The 19,223-nt window shown below is 45.3% G+C and overlaps 1 protein-coding gene across 2 annotated transcripts in view; it reads left to right on the top strand.

The window, feature by feature from the left end:
• Window positions 1–19,223, top strand: part of LOC135522631 (uncharacterized) — a 41,960-nt gene that overhangs the window by 11,795 nt on the left and 10,942 nt on the right. For both annotated transcript variants that reach the window (XM_064949075.1, XM_064949074.1), the window contains one exon: window positions 10,135–10,654. In XM_064949075.1, coding sequence (XP_064805147.1) covers window positions 10,257–10,654 — 398 coding nt within the window. In that variant the 5' untranslated portion in view covers window positions 10,135–10,256. The remainder of the gene's footprint in view (window positions 1–10,134; window positions 10,655–19,223) is intronic.

The following is a 19,223-nucleotide window of genomic DNA, read 5'->3' as shown; positions in this document are numbered from 1 at the left end:
CTCTGTGTTTGTATGTTAGCAACCAGCCCTAGTGTTCTGTGTTTTCCTGTCGATTCCGGTGGATGCTCTTGTGGAATTCTGTTTTTGTTTTTGAGTGTCTCTTGAGGCTTTTTTGTGCTATTCCTACCACCTTTTGGATTTGCCATTTTTGTATTTAAGGACTTCTCCTTTTTACTTTATTAAATACACCGTCTTAAGTACTGCTGTGTCTGCCTCATCTTCTGGGTTCTGCTGACTATTCGTGGCTCAGTTGGTTAAGTGACTGTTTCTCACTCCGGAGACCCAGGTTCGTAACCGGGTCCTGACAGAAACACAGAGCCAAAAATGAACCCAGAGGCAGCCAGTTCCCAGGACCTTTTTGCCATGCTGTCCCACCACCAGGAGACTGTCCAACGCCACGAAGCCGCCCTGGTTCAGCAAGAGGCCTTAATGGCTAGACATTCTCATCTTCTGTTGGAGATGCTGACTTCCATTGAGCAAATATCTGATCGTCTTACCCCGGCAACAGTTCCCGTCCCAGTACCTCAGATTCACGTACCCATGGCAGTTAACCCCCTGGCTGAACCTCGTCTTCCACCTCCCCAACGGTTCTCAGGTGATCCAAGTGCTTGTAAAGGGTTTCTCACCCAATGTTCTCTCTCCTTTGAGCTACAACCCTCGTCGTTTCCCACCGACCTGTCTAAGATCGCTTATATCATCACCCTGCTGTCGGAAAAAGCCCTGGCCTGGGCTACTGCTGTGTGGGATGCCCATAGTTCCTGCTGTGCCAGCTACTCTGCCTTTGCTGAGGAATTCAAACGTGTGTTTCAAGGCCCAAGCAGTGGTTCTGACTCAGCCAAACAGCTCCTGACTCTCCACCAAGGTTGGCGCAGCGTGACGGACTATGCCATCCAGTTCCGCACGGTGGCAGCAGCAAGTGGCTGGAACAACGAGGCGCTCACGGTGTGCTTTCTGAAAGGCCTTTCCGACACTATCCAAGATGAACTGGCCACTCGGGAACCACCGGACAATCTCGAGTCCCTGATCAAGTTGGCCTCACGCATTGACCAGCGTCTGAGAGAGAGAGAACTCAACCGTAGACCTCTAGCCCCTATCAGTCCCAGCTCCGAGTCCCCACCTTTATCCTCGCTGGCTCCATCGGAACCCATGCAGATTGGACGCATCTCCCAGGCTGAGAGAGACCGCCGGATGAGGGAGCGACGCTGTCTATATTGCGGCAAACCGGGCCATTTCCGTTCCACGTGTCCCGGGCTCCAGGGAAACGCTCTGTCCCGTACAGACCGGGGGAACTGTAACGGGAAACATAACCTCCTCCCATCCGTCCAACTCCCGTCTGCTCATTCCAGTCACCCTCTCCTGGGACAACCACAAGCTTCACCTTCAAGCCTTGGTAGACTCTGGAGCCGCAGGTAACTTCATGGATGGTGTCTGGGCGAAGGAGAATGGCGTTCCCTCTGAACCTCTAAGTGAACCCATGAGGGTCACTACATTGGATGGAAGCCCTTTGGGATCTGGACTTGTCACTCATGTCACTACCTCCTTGCGACTTTCAGTTTCACAACACCAGGAATTGATGAACTTTCATTTGATCTCCTGTTCCGAGTTCCCTCTCGTCCTTGGATACCCCTGGCTTCACAGCCATAACCCTCACATCGACTGGTCTGTGGGCACTATCAAGCAGTGGGGTCCTACGTGCCAAGCTACTTGTATTTTCCAGAATTCCCGAGTTCTACTCCCGAGTCTTTAGAATCCATCGACCTGACCCGAGTTCCCGAGTGTTACCATGACCTCAAACTGGTGTTTAGCAAACAGAGGGCCACCATGCTACCACCCCATAGACCTTACGATTGCCCCATCGACCTGTTTCCGGGCACTTGCCCCCCAGGGGTCGGATCTTTTCCTATCTCCACCCGAACGAGCTGCTATGGATACCTACATCAAGGACGCTCTGGAAGCAGGCCTCATGCGTCCATCCACCTCCCCGGCGGGAGCAGGGTTTTTCTTTGTGGCCAAGAAAGACGGTGGATTACGTCCTTGCATCGACTACCGGGGACTCAATGCCATAACCGTCCGTAACCATTACCCGCTACCCCTTATGGCCACAGCCTTCGAGCTGCTCCAGGAAGCAGTTGTTTTCACTAAGCTTGACCTGCGGAACGCATACCATCTTGTGCGGATCAGACCTGGTGACGAGTGGAAGACCGCTTTCAACACGCCTACTGGTCACTATGAATACTTGGTGATGCCCTTCGGCCTGACCAACGGCCCAGCGGTGTTCCAAGCGCTCATAAACGATGTGCTTAGGGATATGCTTAACATATTTGTGTTCGTTTACTTGGATGACATCCTCATCTTTTCGAGCTCCCTTCAAGAACACACTAAGCATGTCAGACAAGTACTCAAACTCCTCCTGGACAGCCATCTGTACGTTAAGCCGGAAAAATGTGAATTCCATTCATCCCGAGTACAATTCCTGGGATTTGTAGTGGAACCCGGTCGAGTCCAAATGGACCCCAGGAAGGTAGGGGCGGTAGCGGATTGGCCCACCCCCAAATCCGTTAAGGAAGTTCAGCGTTTCCTGGGCTTCACAAACTTTTACCGCAAGTTCATCAAGAACTTCAGCTTGGTGGCAGCCCCTCTCTCAGCTTTAACCAAGGGTGGCAATGCAAGGTTTTTGTGGGGAAGAGAAGCTGAGACGGCCTTCCAAGGACTCAAGCAGCGCGTTCTCTCTGCTCCCATCCTGATACTACCGACTACGGATGAACCATTTGTGGTGGAGGTAGACGCATCAGAGGTTGGTGTTGGAGCTGTCCTGTCTCAGAGGGGTGAAGACAAGAAGCTTCATCCGTGCGCTTTCTTCTCACACCGGCTTACCCCGACTGAGAGGAACTACGATGTGGGGATCGTGAACTCCTAGCGGTTAAGATGGCATTGAAGGAATGGAGACACTGGCTCGAGGGGGCTTCTCACCCGTTTCAAGTGCTTACGGACCACAAAAATCTGGAGTATATCCAGCAGGCGAAGCGGTTGAACTCTAGACAAGCTAGATGGTCTCTTTTCTTCAATCGATTCCAGTTTATCCTCACCTATCGGCCCGGGTCGAAGAATCTCAAACCGGATGCCCTGTCCCGAGTCTACGCTCCTGCCATTCGAGATGACACGGACATGCCTGTCCTTCCTGCTGCTAAGATTGTGGCTCCGATCTCGTGGCAAGTTGAGGATACCGTGAGACGTGCTCAAGCTAGCGAACCGGACCCGAAAGGAGGTCCTGCCAATCGGTTGTTTGTCCCCAAGGCAGTGAGGACTCAGGTCCTTCTGTGGGGGCACTCCTCTCGCCTCACCTGTCATCCGGGCGTAGGTCGCACCTTGGAGTTCATCCAGCGTAAGTTCTGGTGGCCTACCATAAGAGAAGACGTTGCCACTTTCGTCAATGCCTGTCCCGTGTGCTGCCAGGGCAAATCTTCTCACCTCCGCCCTCAAGGACTCCTTCACCCTTTACCTGTTCCCCACAGACCCTGGTCCCATATCTCATTGGACTTTATTACTGGACTTCCTCCATCCCATGGCAATACTACTATCCTAGTCATAATCGACAGGTTTTCAAAGGCGGCCTGGTTCGTCCCTCTGACTAAGTTACCTTCTGCCAAGGAAACGGCTGAGTTGGTAATTAATCATGTGTTCCGAGTCTTCGGCATTCCTCAAGATATGGTTTCTGACAGAGGTCCCCAGTTCGCCTCAAGGTTTTGGAAGGCCTTCTGCCAACTCATGGGGGCTTCTGCCAGTCTATCTTCAGGGTACCATCCGGAGTCCAACGGCCAAACAGAGAGGATGAATCAAGAGCTGGAAACCACCCTCCGATGTATGACTCGTGACAACCCGTCCACATGGTCATCCTTTATTGTTTGGGCCGAATACGCGCACAACACCTTGAGCTCCTCCTCCACTGGTATGTCCCCGCACGAGTGTCAGTTTGGCTATGCTCCTCCATTGTTCCCGGACCAGGAGGCAGAAGTCAGAGTGCCTTCAGCCTTGAAGTTCGTCAGATGCTGTCGGCTTATGTGGAGGAAGACCCGTCTTAATCTTATGCGTTCCTCACAGAGGTACTAACAACAAGCCAACAGACGTCGCCGTCCCGGGCCTACCCTGCGCCCCGGCCAGAGAGTCTGGCTCTCCACAAGAAACTTACCTCTACGGGTGGAGTCTCGCAAGCTGTCCCAAAAATACATCGGTCCCTTCAAGGTTGCCAGGAGAGTTAACCCAGTTTCTTATCGCCTACACTTACCCAGATCCCTTAAGATTAATCCCACATTTCACATTTCATTGTTAAAACCTGTTGTTTTTTCTCCCCTTGTCCTGGCAGACAGACCTCCCCCTCCGCCTCGTGTCATTGGAGGCCAGCCGGCTTATACCGTCCATCGGATACTGGATTCCCGCCGGGTGCAGCGGTCCTGGCAGTATCTGGTGGACTGGGAAGGCTACGGTCCCGAGGAGCGCTCCTGGGTTCCTGCCAAAGACATCCTGGATCCTGACCTCATTTGTCAGTTCAGGGCCCTCCACCCTGAGAGAGCTGGTAAGAACGTCAGGAGCCGTTCCTAGGGGGGGGATTCTGTCAGGATTTGGCCAGGGTTGTTCCGGGTTTTGGTCACTAGATGCCCCCATTGTGCTTTTTGACCTTATGTTTTTTCCCTTGTTCCCCATTATTATTTGCACCTGTACCTCGTTTCCCCTGATTGTATTTAAACCCTTAGTTTCCCTCAGTTCTGTGCTCTGTGTTTGTATGTTAGCACCCAGCCCTAGTGTTCTGTGTTTTCCTGTCGATTCCGGTGGATGCTCTTGTGGAATTCTGTTTTTGTTTTTGAGTGTCTCTTGAGGCTTTTTTGTGCTATTCCTACCACCTTTTGGATTTGCCATTTTTGTATTTAAGGACTTCTCCTTTTTACTTTATTAAATACACCGTCTTAAGTACTGCTGTGTCTGCCTCATCTTCTGGGTTCTGCTGACTATTCGTGGCTCAGTTGGTTAAGTGACTGTTTCTCACTCCGGAGACCCAGGTTCGTAACCGGGTCCTGACAGAACCAGGCTATGTGGGGTGGCCAGTCCTCTTCTGGCTGTGCCGGGTGGCGATTATAACAGAACATGGCCAAGATGTTCAAATGTTCATAAATTACCAGCATGGTCCAATAATAATAAGGCAGAACAGTTGAAACTGGAGCAGCAGCACGGCCAGGTGGACTGGGGACAGCAAGGAGTCATCATGTCAGGTAGTCCTGAGGCATGGTCCTAGGGCTCAGGTCCTCCGAGAGAGAGAAAGAGAGAATTAGAGAGAGCACACTTAAATTCACACAGGACACCGAATAGGACAGGAGAAGTACTCCAGATATAACAAACTGACCCTAAACCGCCAACCCAGACAGGATGACCACATCAGTGACTCAACCCACTCACTTGACTCACCCCTCCCAGGGATGGTATGAGAGAGCCCCATTAAGCCAGTTACTCAGCCCCTGTAATAGGGTTAGAGGCAGAGAATCCCAGTGGAAAGAGGGGAACCGGCCAGGCAGAGACAGCAAGGGCGGTAAACAGCAGTAAACATTATACTCACAAATGTTCCAAAGGAAAAGAGACATTTCAAATGTCATATTGTGGCTATATACAGTGTTGCAACGTTGTGCAAATAGTTAAAGTACAAAAGGGAAAATAAAAAAAACATAAATATGGGTTGTATTTACAATGGTGTCTATTCTTCACTGGTTGCCATTTTCTTGTGGCAACAGTTCACAAATCTTTCTGCTGTGATGACACACTGGTATTTCCCCTAATAGATGGAAGTTTGCCAAAAGGCACCTAAAGAATCTCAGACCATGAGAAACAAGATTCTCTGGTCTGATGAAACCAAGATTGAACTCTTTGGCCGGAATGCCAAGCATCACGTCTGGAAGAAACCTGGCTCCATCCCTATGGTGAAGCATGGTGGTGGCAGCATCATGCTTAGGGGATGTTTTTCAGCGGCAGGGAGTCAGGATCGAGGGAAAGCTGAACGGAGCAATGTACAGAGTGATCCTTGAGGAAAACCTGCTCCAAAGCACTTAGGACCTCAGACTGGAGCGAAGGTTCAACTTCCAACAGGACAACGACCCTTAGTACACAGCCAAGACAACGTAGGAGTGGCATCGGGACAAGTCACTGAATGTCCTTGAGTGGCCCAGCCAGAGCCCAAACTTGAACCTGATCGAACATCTTTGGAGAGACCTGAAAATAGCTGTGCAGCGACGCTCCCCATCCAACCTGATGGAGCTTAAGAGGATCTGCTGAGAAAAATGGGAGAAACTCCCCAAATACAGGTGTGCCAAGCTTGTAGCATCATACCCAAGAAGACTCAAGGTTGTAATCGCTGTCCGAGATGCTTCAACAAAGTACTGAGTAAAGGGTCTGAATACTTATTTAACAATTTAACACTGATATTTGCGGGGGGGGGGGGTTATACATTTGCAAACATTTCTAAAAACCTGTTTTCGCTTTGTCATTATGGGGTATTGTGTGTTGATTGATGAGGGGGGGAAACGATTTAATCCATTTTAGAATCAGCCTGCAATGTAACAAAATGTTGAAAAAGTCAAGGGGTCTGAATACTTTCCAAATGCACTGTATTTCATTACAAACCAGTCAAACCAGAAAACACGCTGATTTATTATTTGGACTCTTATCTAGTATTTGTTATCTAATTTAGCCTACCAAGTGGTTGTGATTGAAGAAATGTCAATGAGTGTTAGGCGACATTCATTTTCTTTAGGCTACATAGAGTGAGAGAGAGTACAGTGCTGTGAAATGCCAGATTTGGTCTGCATATGGTTTAGCTTATTTTTAGCTTAGCTAGACCTCCATGATATCCATAAAGAAGATCATTAATTTCATTTTGACAGAGTCAAATCATTAAAAAGTACCAGATCTGCACTTTTCAAGAATCCACAGCAGCAGCAACAACAGTAGAAGTGTTTCCTTGCCAGGATCATTAAAGATCTAAGTCAGTAGCTAACACAACGCACGTATTGTTAACAAAACTCAAATGTTGTTGTTGTTGTGGAGTTAGGAAAAGAGGGAATGAAAGTGGGCCGTTGTTGCTGTCCGGGGCTGCTGCTGTTGCCTGAAATCAGGAGTTTTATTTGATATCAAATGGTAATTCCATTGCGTAAGAGAATTAGTGATGTTTAAACTGAGCTCGCCGTTGGACGCTAGGGCAGGAGGGGGGGGGACTAAGGGGGATTGGGAGCCAGGAGGGTCACGAACAGAGGGGAAATAGGAAATACTTATGCTGATGTTGACTGGTGATGGTGAAGATAAGGCCCATTTAGAGATGATTACTGACTGACATGAATTAGGATTGTGGGTTTAAATATGTCTTACATCGGGCAGCATATGTTATGGATCATAATCAGTTTTGATTATATTATGACATTGCCGAATTACACGTGTGAGTGTCTGTCTGTCTGTGGGTTGGTTCTTCTATCCTTGTGGGGACCTAAAGTTAAAACAAGGAAAATTCTCCCTCATGAGGACATTTCCCACGACCCCATGAGGACAAAGGCTATTTTAAGCTTAGGGGTTATGGTTAGGAGTAAGGTTTAAGGATTGGGTTATGGTTATGGTAAGGCTTATGGTTAGGGAAATAGGATTTTGAATGGAAATTAATTTTAGGTCCCCACGAGGATAGAAGAACATAATGTATGTGTGCCAAAAGTAGTGCCCTATTGCGTATTTCCAATGATTTACTCCAGTGTTTCACCCAAAAGGCTCTGTTTCCATCTACACGAGCCAGCACCCGTGTCTTACTGGGCCATGGCTCCAGCAGATCTACTCTGACTTGGAGCCAAGGCAAGGTCCTGGGTACCTTTCAGCTTGCATTTACATAACAATGGCTAACTGTGAACTTTAACACCGACTGACAAAGCAACAGTCTCAAATGATGCAGGTTGTTGATTCTGCAAGTCTTTAGTGTTGTGATATAATAACACTAGAGCGAACATTAACATTAAACACTGGCGGCCCGCTGTCTCATTGGAAAAGCACGACGTAGGGAATAGCAGCCTCTGTGTAGACCAGGGTCCAGGATGGTGTAACGTTTCACTTGTTGCTGCTAGAAATGGGAGAAATGTCACAGGACAACGCTATCCTAGGTTGACTGAACTGTTGAACTCTTTGTTTTACCAGTTGCATTAGCAGAGATGGAATGGGGTTTGCAGTTAAAATGTGGTTTGCACATAGTGTCACATCTGGCATGGCTTGGATACATTTGGCGTTTAGGCCTATCTAATTGAGACTTTGCATCATTTTGGGTTCAAGATTGTGAAAACAAGTTTGCAGTTGAATCTGAGTTTGACAGTGCGCTAATTCATCAGTAATCAAATCCAGTGTTTATTTTGTGCAATGTTCACAAATATCTACTCTAACAGAAATGTGCCTGAAAGAAAATGCTCCACCAAAATGCAGTTGACAACAGTAAAACAGGAAAAAGTAACACTGCGCCAGAGCCCAGAGTCAATCCCCCAATACTGACAGGTTTAAAGTTTTACATGAGAAAGATAATCGTATTAGTGGGCTGGTCATACAAAGAGAGCGGGCAGTGTTTCACGCTCCTAGAGAGACCGTTAGTCACCTAGGTAGTACCACGACTAAGGTGGTGGACGGCAGGCAAGGCAATAGAGCAACGCAACACCGCTACAAGACGTCTCCAGTCTGAAACTGCATTCCAAAAGCATCTCAGAATGGCAGTGCTGATTTTTAGGATCAGTTGTTTAGATCACGATGAATAAGATTAGCTTGCCGGGGGTAATCCTAGATTAGCACCTGAGATGCTTGATTCATACAGCCTATGGTCTATATACAATACTTTGTAGAATATTATTTATTGAAACACTGTGATTTACTCTAGACTACCACAGGCTCGTCCTCCTATCTCTGCTTTAAGTATAATCCCAGAAGGTGTTGGTATAAACTAGGCCAGTGATTCCTAATCTTTTTTGGTTACTGTACCCGACTCTTAGCTCTGTTTGGACATACAAAGTATCCTCTCATGTGCATTTTACCAGTAAGCCTTTGGTTTTATAAGTCTTCCCAAATACCCCCTGTGGATAGCCCAAGTACACCCAAGGGTACACATACCTTAAGTTGGGAACCATTGAACTAGGCTAACTCTTGTTTGGTATACAGTGACACGGAGACTAGCGTTAGCATCTGTCCAGTGGTACGATGCTGTAAACATCACTAACAGGTCACTACAATACAGGCAGAGTATAATCCACTCATATTACCCAGGGGCTTTCAGGCATATGCCCAGGATTCAGGAATATCCTCAGGGTGTTCTGGAGCTGTATGCCTGGCTGGCTGGGTGGGTGATTATTATAGCTACGCCCCAGATTAGGATTTGGATGTGGATAGAGGCTGGAACACAAACACACACACACACACACACACACAGTCCTGGTGGTGCAGGCAAGCTGAGTAACACAAGATGAGGGGAGCACCGCTTAGCCTGTTACATCAAGATCCACTGCAACACTGACTACCCTCCCAATCCCCACCGCTGATTTACCAAACATGGGCTAGCCAACCAGCCGCTGCCTCAGGGCTACAGTTCTACAGTTCAGGTATTATTACATAGTTATTACATGATATGTGTCACTAGCACTGTTATTACTATTGATAATAAGGATATTTTGGGTTGCTCTAACTAGCGCTGGAGATTTTCCTCTCTCGCTGTCTGCATGTGGTGGGCTTAGTATCAGACCTCTGTCTCGGACTGAGATGGAGAGACTCCTGTTGTGGGGCAGAGAGGAGAGCAGAGAAGGGGAGGAGAGGAGAGGACGGGGAAAGAATGGGGAGAGGAGAGGGGCGTCCTGTTGTCGGGCAGAGGAGAGGGAAGGGAAGGAGAGGAGAGGGAGGCAGACAGAGCGGTTGGTTTGTGGTGAAGGGAGCGGAGGCTTTGAAACGGGGGGTTTTGTTCTCGCCTCTCCCCTCTTCTCCGTCCAGTTGGGCAGTACTCTAAAGAGAATGATATGGAGACAGAGGGATAATTGTTTTAAAACCCACCCCCCCCCCCCCCGCTCTTTATCTATCTCTCTTTCTCTCCTGTTTTCCCAGTGATGGCCAGTCAGCTGTGCAGCTGTGCTCGGGCTCCTTTCGCTGCGTCTAGCAACCAGGTCTGAGTGACGCCCCCCACCCGCCCCTCTTTCAAAAACAACACCAGCAAAACAAATGCGACCATGTACAGCGTGGAGGACCTGCTTATCTCTCATGGATACAAGCTGCCCCAAAACACCTCTACCGCCCCCACTGCAGTCTCCCCCACCCCCCCGTCCTCCTACGATAACAAGCGTTACGGCGACCCTTCCTCCTGTCGCCAGGAGATCTTAGAGAGCCGGTCTGGTGGTGGTCACGGCACGGTGAACGGGTATGAGATAGACTCTGCGCCGGGGGTATATGTGTACGGCAACAATAACTGCAGGAAGCCCCAGCCACCAGCCCCAACCAAAAGCTACTCCTCGAGTCACACTGACAATGCATGGAGGGACAGGAACAGCCAACCACAGAGGAGGGAAGCCGACAGCGGTAACCAAGGTGACACCCACTCCTTGGGCGATTCTCTCACGACAGATAGCGGGTGAGTCCGTCTACTTAATCTTTTGGAATGCTAGTGTTGTTTTCCATTTTTTTTTTTATCATTGCATGCAATCTTGACATCTCTCGCTTGCATGTTGTTAACCATACAGTTGGTCTGTTGCAGGAATCTTGTTTGGCACATAGTCATGCAAAGGTGGAGTCAGTCAGTATAGGAGTTCTGCATTGGGATGCTGCACCACAGATTCTCTCCCTCTCTCACCTCTATTTCTCCCTTTCTTTTTATCTTTCCCTCCCTCCCTTTCCGGTAAAGCCAGTAGACAGGGAGTTGGGGTAATGTGTTCTGGAGTCTTAATCTGCCACATGGGACAGTTGTGTTGTAAACAGACTAGAACTGCTGCTACTACTGCTGATGATAGACCCCAGCGCCAACATCTGTCTGAGCATGCCCAGTTCTGCAGACAGATTTTACATCCCAAATGGCACTCTTCCTTTATAGTGCACTAAGGAAGTGCACTATTTTTTATTTTACCTTTATTTAACTAGGCAAGTCAGTTAAGAACAAATTCTTATTTACAATGACGGCCTAGGAACAGTGGGTTAACTGCCTTGTTCAGAGGCAGAACGACAGATTTTGACCTTGGCAGCTCGGGGATTTGATCCACCAACCTTTCGGTTACTGGCCCAACGCTCTAACCACTAGGCCTTCAGTTATTCTATTATTACATTTTAAAATATTGATGTATTTTGTAAAAAATCTCTCTAAAAAATGCTGTCCCACCGTAACAAGCACATTAAAAGACTGTAGCATTTAATGTACCTTAAGCCACACCCCTACACATATCACCAGGTGATGGGATTGCACCCCTCTCCAGAATAGCCACATGGTGAGTAGCCTGCAGATATTTTGGAAAAAATGAGTAAGCAAGTTGGTAAATCTTCATGTTTTTTTAAGAAGTGTCACTACCGAACATCTAATATATCAAGAAATATGTAAAGTAGGATTTGGGACTAATACAGTGGGGCAAAAAAGTATTTAGTCAGCCACCAATTGTGCAAGTTCTCCCACATAAAAAGATGAGAGAGGCCTGTAATCTTCATCATAGGTACACTTCAACTATGACAGACAAATTGCGATAAAAAAATCCAGAAAATCACATTATAGGATTTTTAATAAATTTATTTGCAAATTATGGTGGAAAATAAGTATTTGGTCAATAACAAAAGTTTATCTCAATACTTTGTTATATACCCTTTGTTGGCAATGACAGAGGTCAAACGTTTTCTGTAAGTCTTCACAAGGTTTTCACACACTGTTGCTGGTATTTTGGCCCATTCCTCCATGCAGATCTCATCTAGAGCAGTGATGTTTTGGGGCTGTTGCTGGGCAACACGGACTTTGATCTCCCTCCAAAGATTTTCTATGGGGTTGAGATCTGGAGACTGGCTAGGCCACTCCAGGACCTTTAAATGCTTCTTACGAAGCCACTTCGTTGACCAGGCGGTGTGTTTGGGATCATTGTCATGCTGAAAGACCCAGCCACGTTTCATCTTCAATGCCCTTGCTGATGGAAGGAGGTTTTCACTCAAAATCTCACTATACATGGCCCCATTCATTCTTTCCTTTACACGGATCAGTCATCCTGGTCCCTTTGCAGAAAAACAGCTCCAAAGCATGATGTTTCCACCCCCATGCTTCACAGTAGGTATGGTGTTCTTTGGATGCAACTCGGCATTCTTTGTCCTCCAAACACGACGAGTTTAGTTTTTACCAAAAAGTTCTATTTTGGTTTCATCTGACCATATGACATTCTCCCAATCTTCTTCTGGATCATCCAAATGCTCTCTAGCAAACTTCCAACGGGCCTGGACATGTACTGGCTTAAGCAGGGAGACACATCTGGCACTGCAGGATTTGAGTCCCTGGTGGCGTAGTGTGTTACTGATGGTAGGCTTTGTTACTTTGGTCCCAGCTCTCTACAGGTCATTCACTAGGTCCCCCCGTGTGGTTCTGGGATTTTTGCTCACCGTTCTTGTGATCATTTTGAACCCACGGGGTGAGATCTTGCGTGGAGCCCCAGATCGAGGGAGATTATCAGTGGTCTTATATGTCTTCCATTTCCTAATAATTGCTCCCACAGTTGATTTCTTCAAACCAAGCTGCTTACCTATTGCAGATTCAGTCTTCCCAGCCTGATGCAGGTCTACAATTTTGTTTCTGGTGTTCTTTGACAGCTCTTTGGTCTTGGCCATAGTGGAGTTTGTAGTGTAACTGTTTGAGGTTGTGGACAGGTGTCTTTTATACTAATAACAAGTTCAAGAAGGTGCCATTAATACAGGTAATGAGTGGAGGACAGAGGAGCCTCTTAATTAAAGAAGAAGTTATAGGTCTGTGAGAGACAGAAATCTTGCTTGTTTGTAGGTGACCAAATACTTATTTTCCACCATAATTTGCAAATAAATTCATAAAAAATTCTACAATGTGATTTTCTGGATTTTTTTTCTCATTTTGTCTGTCATAGTTGAAGTGTACCTATGAGGATAATTACAGGCCTCTTTCATCTTTTTCAGTGGGAGAACTTGCACAATTGGTGGCTGACTAAATACTTTTTTGCCCCACTGTATATTTGCTGGGATGTACATCTGTCCAAATGAAAGATAGCCAGCCATATGTTACTTGTGTCCAGACCAAAATTGTCCCAGCCGTAACAATTGACACCATAGAGATATATAGAGGTCTCATCTTTGTATCTGTGCCATTATGGTGTCTGTGACAGCACAGACCGCGCCATTGAGGCTATCTCCATTATAAAGTTGCATGCGCCATGCTCTACCAACTGAGCTACAGAGGAGCACCATGTGGGTAGTGGACAAGTGCACACTTCAGGAAAAAGTGTAGTGTATTAAGTTGCATAGCCAGCAGGGGGGCTCCACCCCTCCAAGAGCCCAAACATTTACATCTATTTGGTCAAAACATAGACGTCTGGGGCCTCCCGAGTGGCGCAGTGCTAGAAGTGTTTACTACAGACCCAGGTTCATTTCTGGGCTGTGCCACAGCCGGCCGTGGCTGGGAGTCCCATAGGACGGCACACAATTGGCCCAGCGTCGTCCGGATTAACGGAGGGTTTGGCTGGTGTGGCTTTACTTGGCTCATCGCGCTCTAGCCACTCTTTGTGGCGGGCCGGGAGTTTGCGGGGTGACCCTGGTCGCCAGTTGAACAGTGTTTCCTCCTACACATTGGTGCGGCTGGCTTCCGGGTGAAGCTGGCGGTTGTTAAGTAGCGCAGTTAGGCGGGTCATGTTTCGGAGGACGCAAGACTCCACCTTCGCTTCTACCAATCCCTTTGGGGAGTTGCAGCGATGAGACAAGATTGAAAATTGGAGAGAAAAAGGGGGTAAAACACCCCCCATAAAAAAAGTCTAATGTGCCACAGTGTACTGTACCTTACTGTACTGTAATCTATTGTACTGTACCTTACTGTACTGTAATCTATTGTACTGTACCTTACTGTACTGTAATCTATTGTACTGTACTTTACTCAAGTTTACTTAAGTTTCTTACAATTGAAGAAAGGGCCCATGGACTCTTGGTCTTGGCTCTAGGATATTACCTTAGTTTTTGGTTTACAAACCATAGGCAACCCAATTTGAAGAAGACAATGCTCTCTGATCATTGGCTGATCTGATCACTCCCAACCCATAGGAATCCCCACCCAGCTTACTTTTAAATGGTGGAAGCCCTGAATGGCAATATCTACAGTGCCTTGCGAAAGTTTGTAAACAGCAGTTTTCAGTTCTTTCCACAGATTCTCGATTGGATTCAGGTCTGGACTTTGACTTGGCCATTCTAACACCTGGATATGTTTATTTTTGAACCATTCCATTGTAGATTTTGCTTTATGTTTTGGATCATTGTCTTGTTGGAAGACAAATCTCCGTCCCAGTCTCAGGTCTTTTGCAGACTCCATCAGGTTTTCTTCCAGAATGGTCCTGTATTTGGCTCCATCCATCTTCCCATCAATTTTAACCATCTTCCCTGTCCCTGCTGAAGAAAAGCAGGCCCAAACCATGATTTCTGCCACCACCATGTTTGACAGTGGGGATGGTGTGTGTTCAAGGTGATGAGCTGTGTTGCTTTTACGCCAAACATAACGTTTTGCATTGTTGCCAAAAAGTTCAATTTTGGTTTCATCTGACCAGAGCACCTTCTTCCACATGTTTGGTGTGTCTCCCAGGTGGCTTGTGGCAAACTTTAAACAACACTTTTTATGGATATCTTTAAGAAATGGCTTTCCTCTTGCCACTCTTCCATAAAGGCCAGATTTGTGCAATATATGACTGATTGTTGTCCTATGGACAGAGTCTCCCACCTCAGCTGTAGATCTCAGCACTTCATCCAGAGTGATCATGGGCCTCTTGGCTGCATCTCTGATCAGTCTTCTCCTTGTATGAGCTGAAAGTTTAGAGGGACGGCCAGGTCTTGGTAGATTTGCAGTGGTCTGATACTCCTTCCATTTCAATATTATCGCTTGCACATTGCTCCTTGGGATGTTTAAAGCTTGGGAAATCTTTTTGTATCCAAATCCGGCTTTAAACTTCTTCACAACAGTATCTCGGACCTGCCTGGTGTGTTCTTTGTTCTTCATGATGCTCTCTGCGCTTTTAACGGACCTCTGAGACTATCACAGTGTAGGTGCATTTATACGGAGACTTGATTACACACAGGTGGATTGTATTTATCATCATTAGTCATTTAGGTCAACATTGGATCATTCAGAGATCCTCACTGAACTTCTGGAGAGAGTTTGCTGCACTGAAAGTAAAGGGGCTGAATAATTTTGCATGCCCAATTTTTCAGTTTTTGATTTGTTAAAAAAGTTTGAAATATCCAATAAATGTCGTTCCACTTCATGATTGTGTCCCACTTGTTGTTGATTCTTCACAAAAGAAATACAGTTTTATATCTTTGTTTGAAGCCTGAAAAGTGGCAAAAGGTTGCAAAGTTCAAGGGGGCCGAATACTTTCGCAAGGCACTGTATACTAAAATGAGTCCTCCATTTATCTGTAGGATTTACACCGAAACAGATGTTATTTTTCCAAAATAAAGATAGGTAAATTGACAATTTAAGCATCCAACAACATATTTAATTAGATGCATAAGTAAATCAATCAATCAACAAGTTTCAAATATATACAATCAACATTGAACATTTTACAGAGAACAATAGAGATGATATTTCTCTAAATTTCAATTTGAAGGTTTAGAAAATCAGGTTAAATCATGTTTTTACCATTTTGGTAATTTGGTATGCAAATACAATTTCTAAAATGTAACTGTAATAGAAGGTTAATCAAAATGATCAATACTGTGCATGATTCTCCCTTTACTGAAACATTATCAGTATGTTTTGGACCTGGCCAATTTAATGGGATGGTAAGGAATTCAGCTAAGTATTTCAAATATGCAATGCAAACAAATGTGTGTGAATAGTATGTACAGTCAGAGGTTTACATACACTTAGGTTGGAGTCATTAAAACTCGTTTTACAACCACTCCACAAATTTCTTGTGAACAAACTACAGTTTTTGCAAGTCGGTTAGGACATTGACTTTGCATGACACAAGTCATTTTATAATTATAATTCACTGTATCACAATCCCAGTGGGTCAGAAGTTTACATACACTAAGTTGACTGCCTTTAAACAGCTTGGAAAATTCCAGAAAATTATGTCATGGCTTTAGAAGCTTCTGATAGGCTAATTGACATCATTTGAATCAATTGGAGGTGTACCTGTGGACGTATTTCAAGGCCTACCTTCAAACTCAGTGCCTCTTTGCTTGACATCATGGGAAAATCTAAAGAAATCAGCCATGACATCAGGAAAAAAACACAAAGTTTGGTTCATCCTTGGGAGCAAGTTCCAAACACCTGAAGGTACAATGTTCGTCTGTACAAACAATAGTACGCAAGTATAAACACCATGGGACCACGCAGCCGTCATTCCGCTCAGGAAGGAGACGCTTTCTGTCTCCTAGAGATAAATGTACTTTGGTGCAAAAAGTGCAAATAAATCCCAGAACAACAGAAAAGGACCTTGTGAAGATGCTGGAGGAAACGGGTACAAAAGTATCTATATCCACAGTAAAAAGAGTCCTATATCGACATAACCTGCAAGGCCACTCAGCAAGGAAGAAAGCACTGCTCCAAAAAATGCCGAAAAAAAACCAGACTACGGTTTGCAACTGCACATGGGGACAAAGATCGTACTCTGGTCTGATGAAACAAAAATAGAACTGTTTGGCCTTAATTACCATTGTTATGTTTGGAGCAAATAGGGGGAGGCTTGCAAGCTGAAGAACACTATCCCAACCGTAAAGCAAGGGGGTGGCAGCATCATGTTGTGGGGATGCTTTACTGCAGGATGAACTGGTGCACTTCACAAAATAGATGGCATCATGAGAAAGGAATATGATGTGGATATATTGAAGGAAGACATCAGTCAGGAAGATAAAGCTTAGTCGCGAACGGGTCTTCCAAATGGACAATGACCCCAAGCATTCTTCCAAAGTTGTGGCAAAATGGCTTAAGGACAACAAAGTCAAGGTATTGGAGTGGCCATCACAAAGTCCTGACCTCAATCCTATAGCAAATTTGTGGGCAGAACTGAAAAGCGTGTTCGAGCAAGAAGGCCTACAAACCTGACTCAGTTACACCAGCTCTGTCAGGAGGAATGGGCCAAAATTCACCCAATTTATTGTGGGAAGCTTGTGGAAGGCTACCCAAAACATTTGACCCAAGTTAAATAATTTAGAGGCAATGCTACCAAATACTAATTGAGTGTATGTAAACTTCTGACCCACTGGGAATGTGATGAAAGAAATAAAAGCTGAAATAAATCACTCTCTCTACTATTATTCTGACATTTCACATTCTTAAAATAAGGTGGTGATCCAAACTGACCTAAAACAAGGAATTTTTTTACCAGGATTAAATGTCAGGAATTGTGAAAAACTTAAATGTATTTGGCTAAGGTGTATGTAAACTTTCAACTGCAACATATGTTGGAAGACGTGTGCTGAAAGTTTGGGAAAAACAGGATACAAATGTTCATTTTTTTCCAACCCCCAATTTGCACCACTTCTGTAGAATGACCCATATAGGGAATAGGATGCCATTTGGGACGCATGTAGACAGATAGGGACGTCTGCCTGTTTTAAAACCCCGATCAGTAGTAGGCTATCGATAGCCCCTCTCTCCATCGCTTCACATCGAACCTTCCTTATATAACGCATTCAACATTAATAATGCACGCAGCATTTAAATATGGAGAAGAGATGCTGCCTGCTATTCTTAGTTCAGTTAAGGTGTTATGCAATGGCAACCTTTCCGGGGGAATGTCCCTTGGTGTTAAAATGTAGGATTTTTACAGAGACACTCATTCTTTCGTCTGTCCTTTCAGCTTGAGTAGCCTAGTTGCAGTAGCAGTGCTGGAGGTTTGTGTATTGTATAGCTCTGTAGATGAATTCATTCTCTATGTAATTCTATGATATCAGTACTCAATGACACTCAATTGTATACTACTATATACTATTTTTTTATGTATATATTTTTACATTTGTTGTTTTTCATATTTGCTCATAGAACAGGGATTTGACCTTGAATATTACACAATGGTAACATTGATTATATTAGGCATATATAATTCAACCTGCATAGCCTAACCTTGCCTCAAGTGCAAACAGTGCATTTGATTAGAAAATGTAAGCATTAAAATCATATACGTGACACTTTTTACAATGGTTGTTGCTGGGGTGTTTTTAGCTTAGTTGTTGAAGGAAAATATGGAAAATACCTCCTCTTTCCACTAGGAGGTGCAGATGCTATCCACTTACTATTGACTAACTAGGCTGTAATATAAGATAAGGGATGCAGTGGAACTTAATTCTCACGGCTGACTACCCTGACAGAACATGAAAAAAGCATGGAGAATCAGCTTCTCTCAGACCGTAGGGTGCACACATGTCATGTTTGTTTGCATGTACAGTAGCAATATCCAGAAATAGCTGTAACTAGGCCTATGTCCTATCCAGAGACTGGGAGTTGGCTTGCATTATGCGTGTGTATCTCTAATGGTCACACAGCAGCAGCCCTTCCATTCTACATTAGCCTTTAGAGATGGGGAGAGACAGACCACTGATGTCTCTATTCCTCTACCAGTAGTGTTCTGACTCCCTCCAGTGGAAGAGGGCCTCAATGACATCTTGCTGTAGAATTATTCCTGATGTGTCCTGTGTGTGTTCTAGGTTTCTAGGTTCTATTTCTGTGTGTTCTATTACTGTGTGTTCTAGGATCAACTACTGTGTGTTCTAATAGTGTGTTCTGGGTTCTTATACTCTGTGTATTCTAGGTTCTAATACTGTGTTCTTTGTGTTCTACATTCTAATACTGGGTTACAGTGCCTTCGGAAAGTATTCAGACCCCTTGACTTTTTGCATATTTTGTTATGTTACAGCCTTATTCAAAAATGTATTATATAATATATTCAGCAATATACACATGACAAAGCAAAAACAAGTTTTCAGAAATATTTGCACATATATTTGCACATATA

This window comes from Oncorhynchus masou, chromosome 30, assembly GCF_036934945.1.
Source record: "Oncorhynchus masou masou isolate Uvic2021 chromosome 30, UVic_Omas_1.1, whole genome shotgun sequence".
Taxonomy (NCBI): domain Eukaryota; kingdom Metazoa; phylum Chordata; class Actinopteri; order Salmoniformes; family Salmonidae; genus Oncorhynchus; species Oncorhynchus masou.
The sequence above is the reverse complement of the archived record's forward strand: the minus strand, read 5'-3'. Positions and strand labels throughout refer to the sequence as shown.